The sequence below is a fragment of the Carcharhinus amblyrhynchos genome, chromosome 27 (assembly GCF_965287045.1).
Source record: "Carcharhinus amblyrhynchos chromosome 27, sCarAmb.v2.hapA, whole genome shotgun sequence".
Lineage (NCBI taxonomy): Eukaryota > Metazoa > Chordata > Chondrichthyes > Carcharhiniformes > Carcharhinidae > Carcharhinus > Carcharhinus amblyrhynchos.
This window is the reverse complement of record NC_137350.1, coordinates 16,094,755-16,122,430: the sequence shown is the minus strand read 5'-3', so window position 1 is coordinate 16,122,430 and position 27,676 is coordinate 16,094,755. Positions and strand designations below refer to the sequence as shown.

The following is a 27,676-nucleotide window of genomic DNA, read 5'->3' as shown; positions in this document are numbered from 1 at the left end:
CGAAAATTGTTCGATATGGTGTACTAATCTTCAGTAATTAGAAACCAAGTTCCATTTGGATGGATGGAGTGAGGTGACAAAATATCACGACCCTGCTGACAGAGAACGCTGGAAAAACTCAGACGCCATGATGGTCCGACCTTATCTGCAGCTGGGATTCTCCAGTCCCGCTGTTGTGAATGGAGATTTGGCTCAGTACCAAATTCTCCGTTCTTGCTGATAGTGGAATGAACAAGATCAGAGAAGGCTGAGGGGTGACCTGATTGAGGTGTACAAAATTATGAGGGACATAGATAGGGTAGATGGGGAGAAATTTAGTAGAGGGGCAAATGCCAAGTGGTATAGATTTGAGGTGAGGGACAGGAGATTTAGAGGCGATTGAGGAAAACCTTTTTCACTCAGGGTGTGGAAGGAATCTGGAACTCACTGTGTGAAAGGGTGATAGAGGTGGGAACCCTCATAGCATTTAAGATGCATTTAAATGAGCACTTGAAAACCATTGCATGTAAGGCTACGGACCACAAATTGGAAGATAGGATTAGAATAAAGAGGTGCTTGATGGCTGGCACAGATACAATGGGATGAAAGGCCTCTTTCTGTGCCGTAAAACTCCATGACCAGAACCTTCTTAACCTGTTCATGTCAATGGGCCATCCCGCCGCAGTGAACGGAAATTTGGCTGGGTGCCAAATTCTCCAATCTCACTGTAGCGGGAGCATGGCGTGAACAGTGGGTAAGATTGCACCCACTGATTCTGAGTATTTTTCAATTATTGTCATCTTCATTCCACTTTTGTTCATATTTTTATTCTTCATGCATTTACTATTATTAAAATTGCTCGATTTCAGTTCCTTGCAGCTATCTCTGTTAATGATAGCAAGCCAGTTACGATTTCAGATCCCCAAAGAATCTTAAATCATTCCCAAGCAGGTTTGCCACCTCAGCCAACCTCCTGATCATTGTTCAATCTCCTCTCTGTCAAAATACCTTGGAATATTGCATTGTGACACATGAGCTATTGTTGGATTTGTTGCTATCAATGGTAAAACTGCAAAAATGAATCCAATCTGCTGCACATGTCTGCTTTTCCATTTAAATATAGTCTCATATCTGTGACAAAAGTCTGTTTGGACTCTAAAATAACCACCAACCTGACACACACGTTCTTTGCTAGATTTCTCCCCATGCATTCTATTAATGTCCCCCTCACTGAGTCTCTGCTTGGTGTCACTCCAATACACAGTCTGCCAAAATCATTCTCACATATTCCGGTAATTAATTTTAATAGAATCATAGAATTCCTACAGAGCAGAGGGAGGCTCTTCAGCCCAACGGGCCTGCACCAAGAACATCCGTATCTCTGTAACCCCACGTATTTACCCTGCTAATCCCCCTGTCGCTAAGGGGCAATCCGCCTAACCTGCACATCTTTGGAGTGTGGGAGGAAACCGGAGCACCCGGCCAGAGGAAACCTCGCACTGACACAGGGAGAATGTGCAAACTCTGCACAGACAGTCACCCGAGGCTGGAATTGAACCCAGGGTCCCTGGTGCTGTGAGGCAGCAGTGCCAACCACTGTGCCACCGTGCTGCCCCCAAGTCTTCTGCTATGGTTTTACGCTCAGCCTCCCTCTTATTGTCAAGATCCACTTACTCAGTTGGCTTCCATCTTACATGTTTTAATGTGTTGATACATTACCTTGAACAGCTTGTTGAAAGTCTCATAGATGAAAATGAGGGAGATCAAGATGGAGAAAATCTCCTGAGTGAATCGGGAAATGAACCGAACCAAGAAGCTGCCTTCAAAGGCAACGAGAAGGATGACGATGATAATCAACCAGAATCCGATCCAAATCCGGCCAGCGAGGTAACTGAAGTTAAAGCTTTTACTGAACTAGAAGAGAGAGTTTAGAGATTATGATTTCAAACTAATACGTTTAATATTTCAGAGCAATTATTGTTCATAACGCAGGAACTTTGCGATTAAGCATCATTCCGTGTAACACAGAAATTGTCGAAGAGCTGTACCTTACTAGTACCATTTGATCGGTTTATAAATTATTGTAAGCTGTATACACCAGCTGGCTGGAACCGTCTGTACATTTACCAGCCAGCAATGCCCACATCCCGTGAATGACTTAAAAAAAAATATATGGCAGGGACATTATACTTAAGCTATCACTGCACAACTGGAGCTTGATGTGAATAGTGCAACATCATATGACATGTAACCTCTATCTACTGCACCACGTCGGGAGTTCCAAGTATATACACATCCACAGTGTCCAATCGTGTGGTTCCGAATAAGGCTCAAAGGACAATGTTAACAGTTGGAGTGTCTAAAATATACATTCCTGGATTGTGCATGCAGACACAACACAGAGACAATGGTACCTTTGCATTCTATCTTCAATGCCAAAGGGAATATTTTATTTTATCCATTCCCATTTCCAATACTGCCAAACTACTTAAGCATTTTAAGCACTTAAGCATTATCGAATTGAATTAGTTTGTGAATACTTAATTTGCAAGGTTGACAAGCACGTGGTGCACAATCTGGTGTCATAGAATCCCTACAGTGTAGAAAGAGGCCATTCAGCCCACTGAGCCTGCACCAGCAACAATCCCACCCAAGGCCTTTCCCTGACACCCCACATATTTATTTTGCTAATTCCCCTAACACTAAGGGGCAACTTAGCATGCCAATCACCCTAACTAGTACATCCTAGGAGCGTGGGAGGAAACCAGAGCACTCGGAGGAAACCCACGCAGACACGGGAGAATGTGCAAACTCCACACAGACAGTGACCTGAGGCCGGATTTGAACTCGGGTCCCTGGCACTGTGAGGCAGCAGCGCTAAACATTGTGCCACTGTGCAGCCCATTGTGCCACCGTGTGCTGCCATTGTGGTTCAGTATAACTGCATCATCTTTACAAATCATTGGGGAACAGAGGCTTAAATTACCAACAAGAAAAGTCTAGAGACTTACACTATAATAAGCTTCTTCAAACACTAAGAGAGGACCTGAAAAACCCAATACGAGAAGGGGTTGTGCACCAATTAGACAGAAGATAACTCCTTGAATTGCCGTTGAAATAATCAGCTCAGAAACACCCATCCAACCCTCTGTCTTCTCACCTGGACACAGAAGTGACAGTAGTTAGGCACAGCAAGGCTGAAGGAATGGAAATACAGTTAGAATTACATGGCAGGGAGTCAATATGAGTGTCTGACGTCAATATTAGACAGAGTTGAATTAAATGCCTTTGCTGTATAGGTGCAATACATTCATCTTATTCAGATAAAGTGTGGGAAACATCTTGCTTTTTTCAATTAGAAAGTTGATCCCGTTCACATTTTAATTTGTAGGTCTAACATTAGTATCTTTTATCATAAATCAATTAACCGGAATAAATAATTAGTGAAGTCCAAAGACGCCAGTTCAAGATACAAAGCTAAGGGTTAACACTATTTCATGAGAGTCTGTGTCTCTGCTGGATATTGTTAGGTTCCATATGTCACTTCAGACTGTGATAGTTTCTAGCTTTTTAAAATTGGGGAACCAAGGAAAAAAGGCTAAAATCCATAATACAGGGAACCACCAACGTGGATAAGAAAGTTAAGTGAAGGTTTGGTAAATTAAGAAGCATAGAGTGGCATAGTTGCACAGTGGTTAGCACTGCTGCATCACAGCACCAGGCACCCGGGTTCAATTCTTACCTTGGGTGCCTGTCTGCGTGGAGTTTGCACAGTCTCTCCGTGTCTGCGTGGGTTTCCTCCGGGTGCTCCGGTTTCCTCCCACAGCCCAAAGGTGTCCAGGTTAGATGGATTAGCCAGGCTAAAATTGCTCCTTAGTATGCAAGCATGCGTAGGTTAGGTGGATTAGCCATGGTAAATGTATGGGGGAGGGGGAGGGGAGAGTGGTGGGCCTGGGTAGCATGCTCTTTTGGAGAGCTGGTGCAGACGCAATGGGCTGAATGGCCTCCTTCTGCACTCTAGGGATTCTATGGTTCTATAAAAAAAGCTGAAGTTTGATTGTGTCAAGCTTGTAAAAAAACAAGTCCAAGAGGGTAGGTGCTAAAGATAAAGGAAGGATAGCTTATCACATCTGCCTGGAATGTGAGGTGGGACATTAGATGAAGCTCCACAGATACAGGAGTCGGGTTCAAGTCCTTGACGGACATGAATGATATAAGTTGGGACTTGTTGAGGGGAAAGTGTTTGGTGAAAGAAAAGACAAAATCAAGCTTCTTGGAGGAATAAGGTGAGGTTGTTGCACCATTTGAGATCAGAGTTATTCTATTTGGGTGTAGCCTATGTCACTTTGCAATGAGAGAGTTATTTGGAGTATTTAATGATACTTAATATTGCATTCGATTCTGCATTGTATATATAGGTTATCGTTACTCAGTCCATTATCAGTAAAGGAGTTATCAGCTGAATACATCATTACCAGATGCTTTAGGTACAGCACTTTCTATTTAAAAATTACTTTTATGACCTGTTTTTTGAATTCCTGACAGGATGAAAAATAATTCTCAAAATAACTTCATACCGAGTAGACTACCAAATGTGATGGCAGGAGACAGAGCTGCAAAATAAATGAAAATAATTGCAGCCAGACACTGAGTATTCAGGGCATCCTTGATGTCACTCAGGTATTTGGGATGACGACGTTTAATATCTCGGATTAAACCTCCAAATGGTTTCCTGGTTCTTCTGAGCGGATCATCGTCATCATCTGGTGTTGGGCTTTTTGGAGCTGCAAAGATTGACACATAGGCATTAGGAGAGTTGTATCTAATTCCAGAACCAAGCCACTTCCCATTTACCGATTTAATGGGTGCTTGGGATGAATGTTTCTTCAGTAACTGTCCTTGATCAGATTTAATATGACCAGTAAATCTGTCTACGTCACCTCATGCTGCTTAGCACTGCAACACTTCTTGTTTCATGGTTCATTCCCCCAGTGGTATTTCACACCACCTGCTACGTCTCCAGTATTGGCTGGAGTGCACATCATCGCACTATCTGCAGCTACAGGCACTGACTGTTAACTGCACCATCCTGTTATCTGCATTCCCTTTATTTACTAGTTTCATAAGTATGCTAACACTGCAATGAAATCCCTCAGTCATCACACTAGTGCCTGTTCGGGTACACTGACCTAATTTAGCACTGCCAATGCACCTAACCCGCACACCTTTCAGACTGTGGGGGAAACCAAAGCACCCAGAAGAAACCCACTCAGGCATGGGGAGAACGTGCACAGACCCAAGCTGGGAATCGAACCTGGGTCCCTGGCACTGTGAGGCAGCAGTGCTAACCCCTGTGCCATCGTTCCTTGTACTGACAGTTTTCTGTTAAATTTAGGTTGAGCACAACCCATGTCATCTCATACTTTTTCTAAATACTCAGATCCATTTTATTTCCATAGTTCAGTATCTCTTGTCCAGTATCCACACAGTATCCTGTGTGGTATCTGTCCTGACTGTTCCTCAGATTATCCACTATCCACAACGATTGCTCAGCAATTCCCTTATACTGTCTTTGCTGACTGCGTCACCCTTTACTGCTTTTCACCAACGCCACTCAGACAATCTCATAAAACTGGAAACTTGGAATATTCTGAACATTTTTGGTCGTCTTATCTAAGGAAAGATATACTGGCATTGAAGGCTATCCAGAGAAGGTTCACCAGGTTGATTTTGTGTATGGAGGGATTTTTTTGTGAGGACAGGTTGAGTACTTTGGGCCTGTACTCATTGGAGTTTAGGAGAACGAGAAGTGGACTTATTGAGACTCTACTGTGTACAGTAATTGTCTCCTTACTTGAGAAAGGATATACTGGAGAGGATGCAGTGGAGATGCACTAGGCTGATGCCGGATTCGAGAGGGTTAGCTTATGAGGAGAGACTGTGTAAACTGGGACAATACTCATTGGAACATAGAAGATTAAGGGGGGGATCTTATAGAAACATATAAAATTATGATAAGATAGAAGCAGGGAGGTTGTTTCCACGGGCGGATGAAACTAAAACTAAGGGGCATAGCCTCAAAATAAAGGGGAGTAGATTTAGGGTTGAGTTGAGGAGAAACTTCTTCACCCAAAAAGCTGTGAATCTGTGGAATTCCCTGCCCAATGAAGCAGTTGAGGCTACCTCGCTGAATATTTTTAAGGCAAAGATAGATAGATTGAAAGGAATTAAGGGTTATTGTGAGTGGCAGGTAAGTGGAGCTGAGTCTACAAAAAGATCAGTTATGATCTTACTGAACAGCGGAGCAGGCTCAAGGGGGCCAGATGGCCCTAGTTCTTAGTTCTAATGAGACATTTGGGATTCTAAGGGGGCTTGACAGGGTAGATGTTGAGAGCTTGCTTCCTCTTGGGGGATGTCCAGGATCAGGGGGCATAATCTCAGAGTAAGGGGGTTGTCCATTTAAGACAGATGAGGAGGAATTTCTTCTCTCAGAGAGTAGTGAATCTCTGGCACTCTTTACTTCAGAGAGCTGTTGAGGCTGGGTTGTTAAGTTTGTTCAAGACTAAGATATATCTTTAATCAGTAAGGGAATCAAGAGTTATGGGGACAAGGCAGAAAAGTTGAGGATTATCATATCAGACCAGTAATGATCTGATGGAACAGTGGAGCAGACTTGAGGGGCTGAATGGCCCACTTTTGCTCCTATGTCTTGTGATAAACTGTGGCTTTGTCTTCATTGAATATTTGCGAGTGAATAATTATAAAAAGTTCTTTACTGAGAAACCTTCACGCACAAAGCTGATTTGATTTCCTGTGCTTATTTTGGGTTACTGAATAACTCCTGAAACAGCTGATAATATAGAGATTAGACACCCAATCATGATCAAATTATAGGCTGCCGAAAGAGTCAATGAATTCCTAGGAAGCTCATATGTAAGCAGAATGCCAAAGCTGCAATCAAAAGCATTGCTATTTAAACTGAGTAAATATCAATCTCAGCCAAACTTAAAACTTGAATTTGTTCTGCAACACTATAAAAGAGCATACCAACAATGACAAACAATACACAATAATCCACCTGGTCTGTCCCACATCAATACGATACTTGTGCACTAGATTCCAGTGAGGATCTCTCAGTTACTCAGTTATTTCTGCTCTACTATGATGAGATATTTTCACTTGTGGCTGACAACATAAAATAAAAATATAAGTGTTGACCATAATCCATTTTACATTTTAAGGGGAGTACGGTGGCACAGGGGTTAGCACCTCTGCCTCACAAAGCCTGGGTTCGGTTCTGGCCTTGGGTCACTGTCTGTGTGGAGTTTGCATGTTCTCCCCGTGTCTGCGTGGGTTTCCTCTGGCTGCTCCGGTTTCCTCCCATACTCCAAAGAATGTGTGGGTTGAACAGTTTGGCAATGCTAAATTATCCTTTAGCATGACATAAAGGTCAGATGGATTTGCCATGGTAAATGTGTGGGGCTTATGGGGATAGGGCAAAGAGCAAGATGCTCTTATGGAGAGCCGGTGCCAACTTGATGGGCTGATTGGCATCTTTCTGCACTATAGGGATCCATGGAAGTCTGACCATTGTAAAACACACCATTTTATCTGTGCTCCATCAGGACCAGTCATTCTTTCCAGCCAATTACTTTGATAGTATTCTGAGTCAGTTAATGTTTAACCAACATTCAAGCAAATCTTGTTTGGAAAGGAGAAAAATAGAATTGTAGGGGGCGATTTTACCATTTTCATTCTAAGTGCTGAATCTGGGCACAATTCAGATCTGACTTGGAAACCTGTTCTCAGGCGCCCCCATATGCACTTAGCCTGGAAAAAAAATCACGCCCCTGAATCGCACTGCTCTGATTGGAGCTTTGAACTATGCATGCGCAGTGGAAAAAAATTTGATGAACGCTCCCCTCTCACATTGCTCCCGGGCCACAAAAAATGAATAAAATGGGAGCAATGGCCCCCAAAGATATCACCCCCCCCCCCCACAACATAACTGTCCCCCTTACCCATTCACTTCCCCCGCTACTCAGACTGATCGCGACCCCCGTCCCACTTTCTCCCCACCAATCGATCGCAGAGTGGCAATGGACCACCCCCGTCCCTGCTTCCCCCACCAGAGAAACATCTGACCTGTCTCCTTCCCCCCACCAGACAGCGATCTAGCCTCCGTTTCCTCCTCCGCTCCCCCACCAGAAAATGATCTGCCCCCTCCCCCACCCCTCCACCACCAGATATCATTTAGCCACCCTTCCTAGAGAGTGATCTGGCCTCCTCCTGCTTTTCTCTCCCCCCTCTCACCTCCCCCACCAGAGAATGATCGGGCTTCCCTCCCCTCCCTATCCCTCCCACCCCATCCCCCTTCTCCACCAGAGAACCATCCGGCCTCCCTCCCCTCCCACCAGAGAATGATCTGACCTCCCTCCCCAGCCCGCCAGAGAACCATCTGACCTCCCTCCCCCACCCACCCCCCCCCTCCCCCAAAGAATTATCTGGTCTCCCCCACCAGAGATACATCTGGCCCTCCTCCTGCCCCCCACCAAACCAGAGATACATCTGACCCGCCTCCTCCTCCCCCCACCAGAGAATGATCTGCCAGTTCCTCTGACATCCCTGGGAGATAGACTGCTGACTTTGTGTGCTATTGTTTGTAAATAAAGGGATTTTGGTGAAGAGACTTCTGCCTCCGCAGACTGATTACAATGAGAAGGGTTTTCTTTCACACAGTGTTGTTCTGAGTGAGAATGCACTGCCTGAAAGAATGTAGAAGCATATTCAACAGGAACATCCAAAAGGGAACTGGGTATAAACTCGAAAAAGTGGGAGTGGTGAGGGGAAGAGTTGAGGAGAAAGGAGTGGGACTAATTGGATAACTTTTCCAAAGAGCTGACACAGGCACGACGGGCTGAATAGCCTCTGTGCTAGAGGATGCCCTGATTTCTATGATGCACCATGTTTTTTTTTTAATTGTGGCTGAGGGGAATTTGGCTGGACCTCTGTTCCTGATGTACAAGATAGGCTTGGCTCTGGCCTACCTGGCTGGTGACTGTCATCTCTTTTTGCCGCTAAGTCTTCCTGCTGCTTCTGCCTCTTCATCAACATTTCATGCTGAAACGGTACCACAGATCTTAACAGCTCCTCATCTTGAATCTCTGTTGGGGGAATGACAATACTGCAGTCCAGGAACTCATTGATACCATTCAGCAAATCATTGCTGTCTTTTGCTTCATATGCCACTCTGTGGAAAGTCTGGAGAAAGATGGGAAAGACATTAAAGCACTCACAATGACTTTTCTCTCCCCAAAAAATGATTTGTCTCTTTGTATCCTTAAAAGTAAACAATTGCAAAATCCAACAAGGCTTTTGAACTGCCAAACTTCTTAATGCAACAAGCTTATTGATTTGAATGCAAGTTGCATTATGGTCAATAATTAAGCTCCAGTCTTGCTAAGAAATGCTTGGCTGGTTTTCACGAACTTGGAGCAATAACATGTGAATTGTATGTACTGAAAGCTTTGGAAAGTTTTCATACCCTGTCTGACATTAGAGTTGAAATTGAGCGTCCAATTTCATGGTAATCCATCCCAGAAGTGCTGGGCCCCAGGAGCACATAAATGAATCGAATAGGGATAGAAATTTCTAGAATTGATTCCAAATGAACAGCTGTCTCCAGTCGCACAAAACCCATCGTTGGAGATCGCAGAGACTCCACGCAGCCTGTTAAGGGGAAAGCATTGAGATAACTTAGAATATTCTGGGTATGAGATGCAAATTGAGCAGGTATTTTGTATCAATATAAAACCCAGAAAATGCTGGATAAACTCAGCAGGTTTGGCAGCATCTGTGGAGAGAAAGACAGTTAATGTTTTGAGTTCAATCAATAAATCACCATTATAATTCATGACCTCTTCATCACAAAACTTCATGCTACTGAAGCATAGCTTTCTGTTGCCAGTGTTTCCATTTAGATTTCCTGCAATTTCTTGTGGTTTGAGTCCAGTGGTGTCTGGGGCATGAAGAAAGTGAGTATCGACCTAGAGTAACCCCAGGGAAGGTCCAAAACATAGCAACTAAATCACTTTAAATCAGTTTGGTGAGCACAACTGTTATGAGTGGCAGTAAGGCTGGAGGAAGTAGTGGCCTTCAGAGTTAAGAGAGATATTTAATAGTAACAAAGTCTCAAGTAAAGAGGTTGAAAAGTAAAATGAAAGACTTTAAATGTTGCAGACCTGAGTTCTGGAAGTCAGGTACTGGAACAAGGGTATAGCCAATTTGTAAATATTTTTAGAAAAAATGGCCCATAAGCAGGAGGTAAACAAATTGCAAAAATACTTTTGTACATTATCAAATGCAACAGCTAGTTTGCATGAACAACATAACACAAATAGCAACCACATGAGTGACAATTTAACTTGTTTTGGTGGTTTTAGCAAAGTTGGCCAGGACAACAATGAAGAGTGCCAACTCTTAGTAGGGAGGTGGTGGCATAGTGGTATGGTCATTGGATTAGTAATCCAGAGAGCCAGATTGATGCTCCTGAGACCTGGGTTCAAATCCCATTATGGCAGATGGTGAAATTTGAATTCAATAAAAGGGAAAATCTGCAATTAAAAGTCTAATGATGACCATAGAACAATTGTCATAAAAACCTATCTGGTTTGCTAACGTCCTTTAGGGAAGCAAATCTGACATCCTTACCAGACCCAGAGTAACGAGGTCAACTTTTAACTCCCCCTCTGAAATGGCCGAGTGAGACACTCAGTTCAAGGGGCAATATGGATGGGCAATAAATGCTAAGCCCAGCCCAGTATTCCTGTATCCCTTGAGCAAATAAAAGAAAAACAGGTTGAACCTTGGCTGAATCTTTTGTACCAGGGATAGCTTCTTAAACAATGCAGCGCTCATTCAGTAATTCACTAGGGTGCCCTCCCAGATTATGAACAACTCCAAGTTCAGAAAATGCTTTGAAGATATAGACCTACCAAACTGGCCAAGGGGTGGTCTCAAAATAGAGGACCATAATAGCAGGAAGGATGATGGCAAGAAGAGGTTTGGTAGAAATTGTGCTAGAATTTTAAATACCTGACAGTGCGATTTCCATTATAATCACCTTCAGTCACGAGGCTGGCCCACACGTTGCCCATGCAGATCATACTCACATGGTGCTGCAATTTTCTAATTTTGGTTGGTGTGTGTTGGTGCAACTTATCAAAGGTCTACTGATTCCTCACATGCTCAGAAAATGCTGGAAAATCTCAGCAGGTCTGACAGCGCCTGTGGAGAGAGAATAGACCAAACATTTTGAGTCAAGGTGACCCTTTATCAGACCGCTCTGATGAAAAGTCATCTAAACTCGAAACGTTGGTTCTATTCTCTCTCCACAGATGCTGTCGGGCCTGCTGAGATTTTCCAGCATTTTCTGTTCTTGTTTCAGATTCCAGCATCCACGGCACTCTCCCCTGCCCCACGCAAGGATGGAAGGTGATATCCTGCATGAACATTTTGTGATTCTAATTCTAATTCAAGCAATTTTCTTTTGTGCACTAAAGCACAATGTAAGCAAAGACCACACTTACCAACGAGAACTATGGTGGCTTCTGTGTTTTCTGGGATTTTATCCATTATTTCTGAGTGGCCTTTCTTCCGCTGATGTTCCTGTGTCACAATCGCAAACATTACAATTTACTTCAAGTGAAACCTTTCTCCAATTCTCTTACATAAAAAAATCCAAGTCCCGTAACAAAAGCCGGAGAGAAGTTTTCATAAGTGGGATTCTTTTGTGCACATCAGCACTGTGACGGTCGCATCCAATAGTACACATCAACTTTCTAAATACATCTATATCATTGTGTCCCTCGTTATTGTGATTGTGTAGGTTACATATGATAGCCACATGGTCACAGTGTTCAGTAGGACACATTGATTCTGCAATACTTTGTACAGGACAGTGCACGTAACGCAGTGATCATGGACAAAATTCTTAAAAAAAAGTCTGTGTCGAATTCATGTAAAAAACTGGAGTAAATCGCGCTTTTTTTCAGTGGGAGTTTAAAAATGAATCTCCAACACTCTGCATTGCAGATACCATCAGTGCGTTTCGCGTTAAAAAGCTGAGGATGGGGCCTATCCCCGCTGGAGAGGCCGGCATCAAAGCACTGAGCAGGCCGTTGCGTATGTGTCAGTCAGTCAGCACCGAGAGTGGCCCCTGTCTGCTGGTCTCCGAATTGCTGGCCAGCCCGATGACCCTGACAACGCCAGCCCTCTCACCCCACCACCCCCCTAAGGCCTGATTGCTGGCCTCCCGGAGATGTCCCGGCCAGCCTTGACCACCGCCACACCCCCCGTTGCCCGCCTCAACCTCCCTTGTGCTAAGATCACACCACCACTTCCCCTTACTTTTGCAAATCTATGACTAAATTTGTTGAACGTTGGTAAGTGAGGCGTGTTCGTCCAGGGAGAAGGTGAGATATCTTGCTGACAAAGAGAAGCCAGATCTATGTCATATTCTTAGTGAGCTAGTTTGGAAGCCTTTCCCCATGATGGATAATCAGAACAAAGCCATTAGGTGAGCTTTATATTTCTTTAGATTTGCTGAGTTTCCGTTCTTAATGAGGTGAGGAGTGGCAAACGTGGCATTTGAAATATTTATCTACTTCTGGTGCCCAGTGGCAAAATGAGACACTCCCAGGCTAGTTCTAGCATGATTTCCAGACAAAATATCAAACTCATTAGCAACAAATTACTGCTTCCTCTGCACTATTCTATCAAACTTTCCCAACTGGGCCACACCACTCAACCTAAGTAGAGACTGCCCAACTTAATTTTACACATAACTCTTAGAATGAAAGAAATCTTTCATCTCAGGGACTTTGGGAGAATTTGAACCCTATCTCTCTGTTGAACTTGTTGGGCTTATTCATTTCTCTGTTGTCAAGCAGCCCTGAATGTTAGTCATTAATTAATGCTTTCTTTCCTTCTTGTTAATAAATCTTTCTATTTTGAAAATCCCAAAATTGGCACTCCACCATTTCAATTAAAATAACATTCTCTGCTTATCTTTCTCAATAAGGTAATTCCTTGGGTAGGTAGTGACCGTTTCTAACGGATTTATTGTATTTGACTTGCCTCTTTCTTAAGGGGATGGAGCTGTATTTCAATATCTTTTTCACTCATAAAAAGCTGTGTACCATCATCTTCATCCAAGTGGTGCCTATGGCAATAAAACATTCAAATCATTCAATATTCATTTACATAGAACATATAACAATCAGATATATTTTGCAAAGTATGAGGATGGATGTTATTTTTAAAAAATATTGTGTTTTTTCCATAAAGGAGTCAGTTTGTGAAAATGGTTTAATTAAGCTGGGGAAAGGTTAATGGAGACAACTTGTCCAGGACAGCTGAGAGATGAAAAGGAATTCATGCATTGGAATTAAGCTATGGTCAAGTAGATTTATAAGTATGATAACATCATAGAATCCCTACAGTGCAGAAGGAGGCCATTCAGCCCATTGAGTCTACACCGACCACAGTCCCACCCAGGCCTTATTCCCATAACCCCACATAGTTATCTTGCTAATCCCTTGACACTAGGGTCAATTTAGCATGGTCAATCAACCTAATCCACACATCTTTGGACTGTGGGAGGAAACCGGAGCACCCGGAGGAAACCCATGCAAACACAGGGGAGAGCATGCAGATTCCACATAGACAGTGACCCAAGGCTGGAATTGAACCCAGGTCCCTGGTGCTGTGGGGCAGCAGTGCTAACCACTGCACCACTGTGCCGCCCACAGTGTAAATCAGTAGAGTTTAGAAGTTTGCATTAGGAGATAACGAGGGACCTGTTTCTTTTTTAGCTGTTAAATTTCAAATGGGATTAAAAGATTTTTACTGTTTGCTAAAATTTCATAAGTAAACATGGGAAAGTTATTACATTTTGTTTGGACTGAAAGGGGAGGCAATAGGAAAAATACAAAAGTATTCTTTTATTTTGGAAAAGTTAAATTTAAACGAGTGCTGAGTGCAATAGAATTGAAGATAAAATGGAAAAGGAATACTTAAGAGTTGTGTTGACTGGGTGAGGAAGACTTCCTGCGAACAGCTAGTGCTGGAAGAAGGTGCAGAGTTTGAATTAGCCATTTAGTCAAGCTGGAACTCTCATGAGTTTCAGAAAGCAGTCTTGTTTCTGAAGATTCTTGGATTTCCACAGCAGAGAGAAAGCAAGGTTGTGAAGTCATGTGGCATACCTTTACTACAATTAAAGCAGTTTTCCCACTGATAATATGACTGGATTTTCACAGTTAAACATCTATAAGGGATTGTTGGCTGGAAAGTGTTTACTTGTATGTCTGATCAAGTAGGCTTTTTGGGGGAAGTTTTGTAAGACTGTTTTGAAGGTGTAACTGTAATCTTGTATGTTTAACTTTTCTTTGTGTTAAAAAACTTTCAATTTTTAAAAGTTGCATTGGAATTCTATGCTGCTGAGATCGTAGGTTTCTTCTCATTTTCAGAATACAGATTAAAGGATTATTGTTCATAAATCAGGTTTCCTTCTGGGATTTGGTTTGCTCAGCAATTAACATCTGCTGTGGGCATAACGGTTGTCTGATTTTTAGAATGGTCTGATATTTAGAATCATAGAATTATAGAATGGTACATTACAGATGGAGACCATTCAGCCCATTATGTCTGTGCCATCTCTTTGATAGAGCTATCCAATTGTACACTTCTCTGATCTTTCCCCATAGCCCTATAAATCCCTTTCCTTTCATTTTATGTCCACCCTTCTGAATGTTACAATTGAAGCTGTGTCCACCATTCTGTCAGGTAATGCATTGCAGAGCTCAATATCTCACTTTGAGATTCCTCATGTCACCTCTGTTTCTTTTGCCATTGATCTTAAGCCTGTATCATCTCATTCTTTACTCAGAGGGTAGTAAGGGCGTGGAATGCCCTGCCTGTAGCAGTAGTGGACTCGCCAACTTTAAGAGCATTCCGATGGTCATTGGATAGGCATATGAATAATACTGGGTTAGTTTAGGTTAGAGGGTCATTAGATTGGTTCCATTCGTCGGCGCAACATCGAGGGCCGAAGGGCCTTCACTGCGCTGTAATGTTCTATGTTCTATGTTCTATTACTGACCCTTCTGCCACTGGAAGAATGTTTCTCTTTACCTACTCCATCAAAACCATTCATGATTTTGAGAACTTAGCAAATGAGGGGCAAACCCCAGCTTCTCTACTCTCTGCACATAATTTAACTGTCTCAGCCTGGGTACCATTCTAATAAGTCTTACTTAAAGAAGTCAGAGAAATACTATTTAATAGTTAGGAGAGCTTGAAACTAACTTTTTCACCATTGCAGCAAATATTTTGCTTTCAGAATACTGGATCCTCCAGTAACTTCCACAATGAACCTACTGCAGGAACCTGATCCTGTGTCTGAAAAGATGAGAGGGCACATGGTGAATTTACCTATGTTTCTGGAGCAAGACGTTCAGTACGCTGATTTTATTTTCTGCCCTGATCTGATCATTGGCTAACATCTTTTCGACGATATGAATACTAATGCCAGGAAATGTGTTTTCGTTCAGGTCCAGCAGGACAGCACCTTTGGGTGAGAAAAAGAGAAAAGGTTTTTAAACTGGCTTTTTGCAAACATGCTTGGTAATGTATCAGTTTTGCAATATTCCTACCGAACCCTGGGTTTACATGCGCGGTAAAATCTTTGAACTTCTATAGCCCTGAAGGATTGGGAAATATGCACGATACTCACCTTTACTGATGCCCTTTCGGAGCTCCAGGAGACTTCTGAAGGTGAGTGAAGGGACATGTGGTTTACCCCAGCGGTCTGCATCCATGTCCATGTTCTCTTCATACTTTATCCATCGTCCAGTTTCTTGCCAATAAGAATGTTTCTCTTTGTCCATCATCAGCTCATTCATTTCAACGAATACCTGTGGTAAGACACAGTAGCAAAGGGTTGAAGTGACCACAGAATGGCCAACTTCATCAACTCTTTTCTGAAATCACATAGAATCATAGTTTCCCTCCAAGCCACTCACCATCTTGACTTGGAAAGACATCGCTGTTCCTACGCAGTTGCTGGGTCAAAATCCTGTAATTCCCTCCCCAACGGCATTATAAGACAACCCACAGCACATGGACTGCAGCAATTCAAGAAGGCAGCTCACCACCACCTTCTCAAGGGCAACTAGGGATGGGCATTAAATGCTGACCAGCCAGTGACACCAAGGGGCCCATGGATGATAAGAAAAAACTTATATAAACATTACCACATGTTTTAGAAGTATTCTAAAGTGCTTTCATTTTTATTTATTTAAGGAAAAAGGTGTCACTGGCCAGGCCAGCATTTGTTGCCTACCTCTAACTACCTTTGAGTAGTTTTGAGTGAGCTGTCTTTTTCAACTTCTGCGGTCCATGTGGTGAAGGTACACCCATAGTGCAGATATTGAGGGAGCTCCAGGATTTTGACCACATGATGGAGTGACATCAAATTTTCAAGTCAAGATAGCGTGTTATTGAAGAGGAACTTAGAGGAGGTGCATGTTCCCATGCACCTGATTCCCTTGTCTTTCTAGGTGGCAAAGATTGCAGGTTTGGAAACTGCAGTTGAAGCCTTGGTGAGTAGTTGCAGTGCATTTTGTAGATGGTACATACTGAAGTCACAGTGCACCAGTGAAGGAGGGTTGCCAATTAAGCTAATTGCTTGGCCTGGATGTTATTGTGCATCTTAATGTTGTTAGAGCTGCTGCATTTGGGCAAACTTTTCATCACACTCCTGACTCATTCCTTGTGGATGGTGGACTGGCTTTGGGGAATCAGGGAGTGAGTTACTAGCTGACAAATTTCCAGTCTTTGGTCTGTCCCTGCCGTGATGGTATTTATGTGGCTGGTCCAGTTAACTGACTGATTAATACCAACCTGAAGGATGTTGTTGTAGAGGATTCAGTGATGGTAATGAGGTTGAATATCATATGGAGATGGTTAGGTTCTGTCTTGTTGGAGATGGCCATTGCTGGGAGTTTGTGTGGTGAGCATGTTACTTATCACGTGTGAACACAAGCCTGAATGTTGTCTAGATTTTTTGTACGTGTGGGCATAGACTGCTACAGATCTGAGGACTGATGAATGGCGCTAGACACTGTGTAATTATTGGTAAACATCCCCATTCTTGGCCATATGATGGAGACTAGGTCATTGTAGCTGAAGGTAGTAGGATCTAGAACACTGCCTTAAAGAGCACCTGCAACAATGTCCAGAACTGAGGTGATTAACTTCCAACTACTACAACACCTCATGATCCTTTGCTATGTATCATAGAATCATACAGAGCAGAAGGAGACCATTCGGCCCATTGAATGTACACTGACCACAACCCTATCCAGGCCCTATCACCATGACCCCATGCATTTACCCTAGCTAGCCCCCCTGACACTAAGGGGTAATTTAGCATGGCCAATCCATCTAACCCGTACATCTTCGGATTGCAGGAGCAAACCGGAGCACCGGGAGGAAACTCATGCACACACTGGTAGAATGTGCAAACTCTACACAGACAGTGACCCATGCTGGGATTCATACCTGGGATCCTGGCACTGTGAATCTGTCTTAAGTGTGACTTCAGCCAGTGGAGACATTTCCCCCTCGATTCCCAATGACTTCACTTTCACTTGGGTCAAATGCTGCCATTATGTCAAGGGCTGTCACTCTCATCCCATATCTTGAAGTCAGCACTTTTGTCAATGTTTGGATCAAGGCTGCAATGAGGCCTGGAATGAATGGTCCTATGGGAATGCAAACTGAGCACTGGTGAGAAGGTTATTACTGTGTAAGCGCTGTTTGATAGCATTATTTGTGACATCTTCCATCACTTTTCTGATGATTGAGGGTGGATTACCTTATAATTCAGTGATTAGCCAAATGGATTTTTTTCTATTTTTTGTAAACAGATGTTTATCTGGGCAATTTTCCACTCGGTTGGGCAGTCACCAATATCGCAGCTGCACTGGAACCATTTGGTTGGATATGCGGTTAATTCTGGAGAACAGGTTTTCAGCTCTATAGCTGGCAGGTTGCGAGGTCCATAACCTTTGCTGTGTTCAGTATGATTAGTAATGTTTTGACACGATGTTAGGTGACCACAGAAGGAGGCTGAGCTAGATTATCCATTCTGCCCGAAAGATAGCTGCAAACACTTCACTTGTCTTTCACACTCACATACTGAGCTCCATGGATGACGGGGATGTTCAATTGTCCGCCATCATTTATGATGAGACATGGCAGGATCTCAGAGCTTTGACCAGATCCATTGGTTATGGGGTCAATTACTCAGTCTACAACGTGCTATTTTTTCTGTTTAATATGCGTGCTGCCTTTGCTGTTGCTTCACTACGTTGACCTCTCAATTTTAGGTTACACCTAGTACTGTTCCAGGCATGCTCTTTTACATGCTCCTTAAACCTGGATGGGTCCCCTTGGTTGATGACAACAGCAGACAGAAAGATATGCTGAACCGGAAGGTCAGTGTGGTGGGATACAATTCTACTACTGCTGCACATGACACCTAGAGTCTGATGGATGCTCAGTATTGAGCTGCTGATTCTGTTCTGGATCTATCCCATCTAGCACTGCAGCGGTAGTGCCATGTCACACATGGAGAGTGTCCTCAAAGTGAAGATGGGAACTTGTCTCTATAAGGACTGTGCATTGGTCACTCCTCTGAATACTCTCATGGATGATGCTTTGTTGCAGTTAATTTAGTGAAGACAGTGTCAGATGAGTTTTTCCCTCTTGTTGGTTCACTTATTTTGTACTACATGCCAATTCTGGCAGTTATGTCCTTCAGAATTTGGCCAGTTTTCTCAGTAGTGACGCTATCAAGAAAATTCTGTGCCTTTTCCACCCTGTTTCTTTCAAGTGGTTCTCAAGATGGCGGAGTACATGCGCATCACTCATGTATGGGAGTGATGTAGAGAGGGCAGTAGGTAGTAATCAGCACGTAGTTTCTTACCCATGTTTGGTCTGATGCCGTGACACCTCATGGGATCCAGAGTCAATATTGAGGACCCTGACAAGGCCATTCCCTCTTGAGTGTATACTATTATGAGGAGGAACTTGCAAGTTGACTGCATCTTTATCATGTTAGGTGCCCAGGTGGTCATTAGTATTCATATATGATTTTTGTTTTTGTAGTAGTTTGATGTAGCCGATTAGTTTGATAAATCGTTTCAGAGGGCAGTTAAGAGTTAAGCACATTGTTGTGGGTTGGGAGTCACATTTAGATGAGACTGGATAAGGGATTTCTCTCCCTGAAGAACATTAGAAAACCATCTGGGTTTGTAGAACAACCTTGCAGTTTTATGGTCGCCATTACCAATACTAGCTTTTTACTCCAAATTATATTTAGAACTATTGAAGTGGGATTTGATCCTTTGCCTCCAAATCATGTGTCTGGGGGTCTATCTAGTAACATAACTATTATGCTACCACATGCTTCATGTACTGCAAACTCACCAAGGCTCCTTAGGCAGCACCTACCAAACCCACAACCACTACCATCTAGAAGCACATGGGCAGCAGACACATGGGAACACCACCACTTGGAAGTTCCCCTCCAAGTCATCACCACCTTAACTTGAAAAAAATCACCATTCCTTCACTGTCGTTGGGTTAAAATCCTGGAACTCCCTCCCTAACAGTACTGTGGGTGTACCTACACCACATGGGCTACAGCAGTTCAAGAAGGCAGCTCACTACCACCTTCTCAGGGGCAATTAGGAATGGGCAATCAATGCTGGCCCAGTCAGCAACACCCAAAATCCATAAATGAATGAAAAAAAGAATTACTCTGACATGCAGTCACTGTTATCAACTAGTTGGTAATCATTCCAAAATCAGTTTCCAAAAGATTGCATACATCATTCAAACTGCTACAGCAATTACATTGACACTTTAGAATAGATAATTTTCACAGTCAAACAGTACCTGGTTGGAAATGACTCCTCCGTGTCCCTTATGGTATTTGCCAGATTGATCTTGACTCCCTCTAGGACCTATTCAGAATTAACATAATTAATATGAGGAAAATACTTTAAAAAAAACAACAAAAAGGTTTAATTTCTATTTTTGAGAACAACATGCACTTTGCTCAACCTTAAACACTTCATTCTGTCATTTATTTTATTTCATTTTATGTCTTTTCTTGTACTGTACTAACGAACCAACTAAATAAACAGAAGTTAAGTACTGAAAGTTCCTTTCTGGATCAGACTTTGAGGCTTTCCCATGTCTAGTAATGCGTGAGGCAGACAAAAAGTGTGCTTATATCTGTTTCCAAAATGAGTTATTCCTGGAATGGGTTGCTAACTTTTGCCAGAGGCTATACTAGGGGCTGCCACTCTGTATCAAGTATGACCAATCAGGCAACCCTCCTCTCTTAGGTCCTACCATAGGTGTATTCAAGGTAGCAACAGGTCAACATTCAACCTGGGTGGGTGTATTACGCATACACCTGCTGTGGGCATCAGGTCCTGAAGTGAGGCTTGAGCCCAGAGCTTCCAGTTCAGAGATAGGGCCGCTGTCCATTGCGCCACAGGACCTCTTTGCCAGCTTGGGTTATTTCTCTTCATTTCACTGCCCTTTCTCCTTACCAATCATCAGCCGTCCCAATAAACTAGAGTGCTTTTGAGTGAGGACTCTCTGCAGCATAACAATAATTGTTGCCAATCTTTGCAGGTGGATGTTTAATTCATTCATGTGTCACTCTTTTGCCAACTATTCTGGAATAAATGGTATTGTTAGTCTCTTCATTTGAAAGCCAAATCTAAAATAATGGATAGTGAAATCTCTTATGAACATTCTGTCATTTATTTTATGACTGAATGTCAATATCTAGCTTGATGTGTGGCTAACGCTTACTGAGATAGGTTCCACATAAAGCATTACTGAATTCAATTTATCTTTATGCGGCTTACCATTATTGTCTGGTCCCTCAGTGAACTTTCACTGCCAAGTGTCCCAGGACTATTGGTGTCTGCATTTGGAACAGGAAGTTATTGGATGCGATTGAATACTCCATTACTGTGTGCAGTACTAGTATGGAGGACATCATTAGCCATGATATTTCCTTATGAAGCAGGCAGTAAACAAAATGTTTATCAGGAGGCAACTTATTCACTGTCATAGATAGGCCATTTTGGTTACTAATTCAATGGTAGTTTTACTTAAATTGGTTTTTCATAGAATCCCGACAGTACAGAAGGAGGCCATTCAGCCCATTGAGCCTGCACCGACAACAATTCCACCCAAGTTCTAACCCTTTAACCCCACATATTTTCTCTGCAATTTAGCATCGCAATCAACCTAATCTGCCCATCTTTGCACTGTGGGAGGAAACTGGAGCACCTGGAGGAAACCCATGCAGACACAAGGAGAATGTGCAAACTCCACACAGACGGTCACCCAAGGCCAAAATCGAACCCAGATCCCTGGCGCTGTAAGGCAGCAGTGCTAACCACTGTGCCACCGTGCTACCCTGATACTTTGCTTAAATATAATTTTTGACTGACACTTTGCTTAAATATAAAGTAATTAAGATGTGTCTTCCAAATAGGCCCTGTTCTCTTTAATTATATTAACTCAGAGTCTAATTAAATATAACACACATTAAACAGACACAAATTACAGAGAACGATTACTTCTACATTTAAGATATATTTTACAAATGAATAGAGGACATTGCTTACCATTCATTAAGAGAGATAATCAAGAGTAATTAGGGACAAGCAATAAATGCTGTCCAAGACAGTGACACCCAAATCCAATCAATTAATATTTAAAAAATGATCACTCTCAATAAATAATTTCACCATCAGAACTCATCTGGAATAAAGAAGCCAATAATTCAAACTGAATCATCCATTTGCAGTTCAAATGATCCAGATTGAGGACAAAACAACTCACAATCCAAAACTGTGTTTCATCTCTCTTTCTCTGCAACTTTACGCTTCCATGACTGTGATATTCATGAATAGTCTATCCTGTGAGTTATCTTGGATGTTCCTCGAGGAGACACGTTTGGAATTCAGTCTGTTTACGGAGACTGAACCATCCAAATCAAATCACCTCTACCATCCCAGCCGGATTATGCTTTTTTGCTGCCTTCATTGCCAGTTATTTGCATTAATATCACTGAATCCCCCACTATCAACATCTTTGAGGTTACCATTGACCAGAAACCGAACTGGACCAGCCATATAAGTGCTGTGGCTACTAAAGCACTTTCGAGGCTAGGAATCCAACAGTAAGAAACTCACTTTCTCAGTCCCTAGATTGTCTATAATCTACAAGGCACAAGTCAAGAGTGTGATCTCCATTTGCCTGGAGCTCCAACAGCACTCAAGAAGCCAGACACCATCCAGGACAAAGCAGCCCGCTTGATTGCTACCCCTTCCACACACATTCAAACCCTCCACCACCAATGCACACTGGCAGCTGTGTGTAACATCTGCAAGATGCACTGCAGGAAATCACCAAGGCCTCTCAGACAGCACATTCCAAACACACAACCATTCAGTGACGTTAATGCCATTGAATGTCAAGGGGCAATGGTTAGGTTCTTTCTTGTTGTAGATGGTCAATGCCTTGCACCTGGTGGGATGGGTGTTACTTGCCTAGATAATGTCAGCTTAGATAATGATTGCCATTTATGTCTCCTCCCATTGCCACTTCTATGCCCTGCTTCATTACCATAGCTCACTTTGAACCCTGCCATTTCTTGCTTTGCATTATTCGTTCTGCCTATTATCACTGGTTATTTTTCAAGTATACAGGCATTGATAGAGGCAGATTTCTTCCTTTCTTTTCTGTACAATGTGTAGTGAAATCATAAACATATTCATTACAAAAAACATTGATGACTTTGTTGCGCTTGGTCGCAGAGGAAATCTGCTGTGATATGTTTCCTGTAAATAGATCCCATGTTTCCATTAAAACAAAGCCAATGACAGAAGCTAGTTAAAGAAAGTCAATCAGTGGGATTTTGTCAAAACTGCTTACTAAACAGCTTAATTATTGATTTGTTCAAAGTAGTGGGTAAATGGATTCATTCTGGATTCTTCAATATAAGCCTTTAATCATTTTATTCGGTTCAGATCGGGAAAAGCATTTGATGGAGTTGTATTGAGTTTCCTAAATGACATTTCTGGCCCTGTAATCTGTCTCCCAAGTAATGCCCACTGTTTTTTGCTTCTTCTTGCATTAATCAGATAACATAGAGCATTACACTTCTTGCTTCAGTCGAGGTTTACTGAGCAGTTATGTACAACAGAGAGAAGAAATCTTATAACTGCCTTTTTAGTTAAAGAGTATCCTAACTCATACCAAGCCTCATTTCCCCATTGCACCTGAGCTATGAACCTCCTTGGTTCCTTGTCCGGCAGTGCCCCAATTTTAAAATGTTCATTTTTTTTTAAACTAATCTCTGCATGGTCTCTCTCATCCCTCCATATCTCTGTAACCTGACCCCTGGGCCTACAACCTTCCAACATCTCTTTTCTCCTCCAACCTGACATTGTATGCATCATTGGGCAGCCAGCTGCCCCAGTCCTCAAGTTCCAAAATTCTCTCCTTACACACCTTCAGCTTTCTCCCTCCCTCTTCTTCTTTAAGATGTCCTTTAAAGCTTTCTCTTTGACCAAATGTTTGGTTCTAATATCTCCTTTGTGGCTTGGTGTCCAATTTAGTTTGACAGCACACCTGAGAAGCACCTTGGGACAACTGATGTCTCAACTGAGGCTGAGTGTCAAGGAAGCTCTCTGACAACATAGGCAATGAACAGAGAGAAGTGGTGGAAAAGTACAGCTGAATACTAACTGTACACATACAGAAGTTGACCCTGTTGACGATGTCTTGAAGGGACTGCATGTAGGAGAAGAGGAAGAGAGGCTGAAGAATCTGAATATTTTGGAGTTAAAACCAGTCCAACGCCGGCATACCCACATCAATATTTTGGAGTTAACAGCATGGATTGGAAAGAGAATTCACTGCTGGAGATGCTTTGGCTAAATTGGATAACTAAGAATAGAATCACTCGGAGTGATTCCAGTCTGGTGGGCAACTGAGAATAGGACTTTAATGAGGATGGTGTAGTTCAGATTGTAGAGAGACCTTGGCAGGATAGCCATAGCAACCACAGAATCCCTAAAGTGCAGAAGGAAGCCATTTAGCCCATCAAGTCTGTACTGACTCTTCAAACCAGCCTCTTTCTATTACTTACGTGGCGAAAAACTGCAGCAGGCGACGGTGCAGAGGGACCTCGGGGTCCTTGTGCATGAGTCGCAAAAACCCAGCTTGCAGGTGCAGCAGGTGGTCAGGAAGGCGAATGGGATGCTGGCCTTCATAGCGAGGGGGATTGAATATAAAAGTAGGGAGGTCTTGCTGCAGCTGTATAGGGCATTGGTGAGGCCGCAGCTGGAGTACTGTGTGCAGTTTTGGGCGCCGCACCTGCGCAAGGATATTTTGGCCCTGGAGGGAGTGCAGAGGAGGTTTACTAGGCTGATACCGGAGTTGAGGGGATTGAGCTATGAGGAGAGGCTGAATAAACTAGGCTTGTACTCGTTAGAGTTTAGAAGAATGAGGGGAGATCTCATTGAGACGTATAAGATGATGAATGGGATGGATAGGATAGAGGTGGAGAGACTCTTCCCGCTCAAAAAAGACAGTAGGACTAGGGGGCACAGCCTCAAGATAAAGGGGAGGCGGTTTAGAACGGAGTTGAGGAGGAACTTCTTCACTCAAAGGGTGGTGAATCTCTGGAATTCTCTGCCCGTTGAAGTGGTGGAGGCTGCCTCGCTAAATATTTTTAAGAAGCGGGTTGATGGGTTCTTGATAAGAGAGGGGATTAAGGGTTATGGGGAGAGAGCGGGAAAGTGGAACTGAGCCACAACAGATCAGCCATGATCTTATTGAATGGCGGGGCAGGCTCGAAGGGCTAGATGGCCTACTCCTGCTCCTATTTCTTATGTTCTTATGTTCTTATGTTCTTACCTAGGCCCTGCACGCCTTTGGGCACTAAGGGTCAATTCAGCATGGTCAATCCACCTAACCTGAACATCTTCGGACTGCGCTAGGAAACCCACGCAGACACAGGGAGAACGTGCAAATTTCACACAGTCAGCCGAGGCTGGAATTGAACCCAGGTCCCTAGCGCTGTGAGGCAGCTGTGTTAATCACTGTGCTACCATGATGAATGCTCACTGTTTAAAAATAAGATGTCACTCATTCAAGGAGTAGTGAGGAGAATATCTTTTTCTCAGAGGGTTGTGGAAGTCTTTTCCTCAAAAAACAGTAAAGGCAGAGTTTTTGAATGTTTTGAAGGCTGAGCTGAGATAGATCCTTAATTAACAAGGGGAGGGGAGGGTGAAAGGTTTTCGGAGGTTGGCAGGAATGTGGGTCGAAGTTACAATCAGATCAACCATGACCTTACTGAATGGCAGATCAGGCGCGATGGGCCGAGTGGCCTTACTCCTGCTCCGAATTCATTTGTTTACATACTCAGTCACAGAAGATATAGTTTTTGATTTAAGTTAGGGACTGTGTTAGGGTGGAAACCTGACTGGATAGATTCCAACAGGGAGCTGCAGAATGATGGGCACAGATTTGGGAGGGCACCAACATGATCATGGAATTTGGAGATTGTCTGGCAGTTTCCAGGGATAGAGGGTGGGTGGTGGAAGAGATGAGTGATGTTGGCAGCTATTGAAAGGGAGAAGGACTTACTTGCAGAGAGGGATCCTTGTAGAATGTTATCTTGCAAGGCAGGGTTAGGGTTAATTTGATCCACAGAAAATCAGATTTAACATTGTGGATTTGACTTCTAAATCCAAAGGTTTCCATTGAATTACATAAGGATGACATATTCAAGCAGCAGACATTGCTGCTATTGAGAACATAGAGTTTAAACTGAATGAAGCAAGAACCATCACTTTCAACACATTTGGAGATAGGTTCCAGACACGATGAATTTGAAGTTCGAGGCCTACATGTCACTGCTTCCTTCATGGTCGAACAGAGCAGTGATTGATAGGAAGACTGACTATAGATGGAACATATATCCGAAGTACAGGAAAGGACGAGAAACTGTCACATTGCTGGTAGCACCTTGCTTTTGGACGAGACATGAGAAGGTCTTGAAAGTGAGCAATCTTTTGCAGCAGGTATAGGATAGACTATTCCTGGCTCAAAGGCACAACCAACTGTCTCTGGCACATCATGGCTCACAAGAGTCAGGCAATGGCCATCTCTACCTAGAGAAAATCTCCCCATCCCCCCTTGATGCTTAACAGCATTGTCATTGCTGAAACACCATCATCAACATACAGGGAGTTACCATAGACCAGAAACTTAACTGGGGCAGCAATATAGATACTGCAGCTACAAAAGCATTTCAAGGGCTGAGAATTCTGCAGCAAGCAATTCACTTTCTGATAGCACAAAGCCGTCTATTAACTGCAAAGCACAAGCCAGCAGTGTGATGGAAGACTCTTGACTTATTCGGGCAAGTGCACCCAACAAAGCTCCAGAAGCCCAACTCTAGAGCAGTTTGATTGGCACTCCATCCGCTGCCTTAAACATTTACTCTCTCTACCACTGGTGCACAGAGGCAGCAGTGTGTAAGATGCACTGCAACAACTCATCAAGTCTACTTTCAAAACACCTTTCAATGCACAGCCTACCATCTATAAGGAAAAGGGCAGCAGATATGAACATTACCAGGGCAAATTTTCCTCCAAGTCACACTCCATCTGACTTGGGAATATATCATTATACCTTTTTACTGGATCAGAAACCTAGAACTCCCTTCCTAACAGTAAGGTGGGTGAACCTAAGATTGGACTGTGGCAGGTCAAGAAGGTGGCTCAGCAGCACCTTCTCAAAGGTGAATAAGGATGGGCAACAAATGCTGAGTTAGCTATGCTCATATCCCATGAAAGAATAAAAAGAAATTGAATTTGCAGCAAACTGAATCACAACAGAACTTGGCTAAACCATTCTTGTAGTCATAGATTCATAGAGGTTTACAGCCTGGAAACAGGCCCTTCGGCCCAACTTGTCCATGCCACCCCTTTTTTTAAACCCCTAAGCTAGTCCCAATTGCCTGTGTTTGGCCCATATCCCTCTATACCCATGTAACTGTCCAAACGCTTTTTAAAAAACAAATTTTTACCCGCCTCTACTACCATCTCCGGCAGCTTGTTCCAGACAGTCACCACCCTCTATGTGAAGAAATTGCCCCTCTGGACCCTTTTGTATCTCTCCCCTCTCACGTTAAACCTATGCTCTGTAGTTTTAGACTCATCTACCTTTAGGAAAAGATATTGACTATCTAGCTGATCTATGCCCCTCATTATTTTGTAGACCTCTATAAGATCACCCCTAAGCCTCCTACACTCCAGAGAAAAAATGTCCCACTTTATTCAGCCTCTCCTTATAACTCAAACCATCAAACTATGCAGAACTTCCAATAGAAGACCACACAAGGGTGTGGTATAGAAATATATTAGTATGCATACTGGTAGATACAACAACACATCAGCTGAACCTCACTGCTGTCAATAGAGAAACATTAAATTATTTAAAGTTTTCAATCTTTGAGATT

At 43.0% G+C, this 27,676-nt stretch overlaps 1 protein-coding gene across 3 annotated transcripts in view; it reads right to left on the bottom strand.

Annotated features, from left to right (window-relative positions):
* LOC145359262 (anion exchange protein 2-like) overlaps positions 1-27,676 on the bottom strand; it is a 61,182-nt gene that overhangs the window by 19,241 nt on the left and 14,265 nt on the right. For all 3 annotated transcript variants that reach the window (XM_080213777.1, XM_080213778.1, XM_080213779.1), the window contains 10 exons: positions 20,005-20,072; positions 15,773-15,953; positions 15,472-15,607; positions 13,117-13,201; positions 11,568-11,646; positions 9,524-9,708; positions 9,027-9,240; positions 4,557-4,763; positions 2,991-3,139; positions 1,699-1,893 (listed from right to left, as the gene is read on the bottom strand). In XM_080213777.1, the coding sequence (XP_080069903.1) occupies positions 1,699-1,893; positions 2,991-3,139; positions 4,557-4,763; positions 9,027-9,240; positions 9,524-9,708; positions 11,568-11,646; positions 13,117-13,201; positions 15,472-15,607; positions 15,773-15,953; positions 20,005-20,072 (1,499 nt within the window). The remainder of the gene's footprint in view (positions 1-1,698; positions 1,894-2,990; positions 3,140-4,556; positions 4,764-9,026; positions 9,241-9,523; positions 9,709-11,567; positions 11,647-13,116; positions 13,202-15,471; positions 15,608-15,772; positions 15,954-20,004; positions 20,073-27,676) is intronic.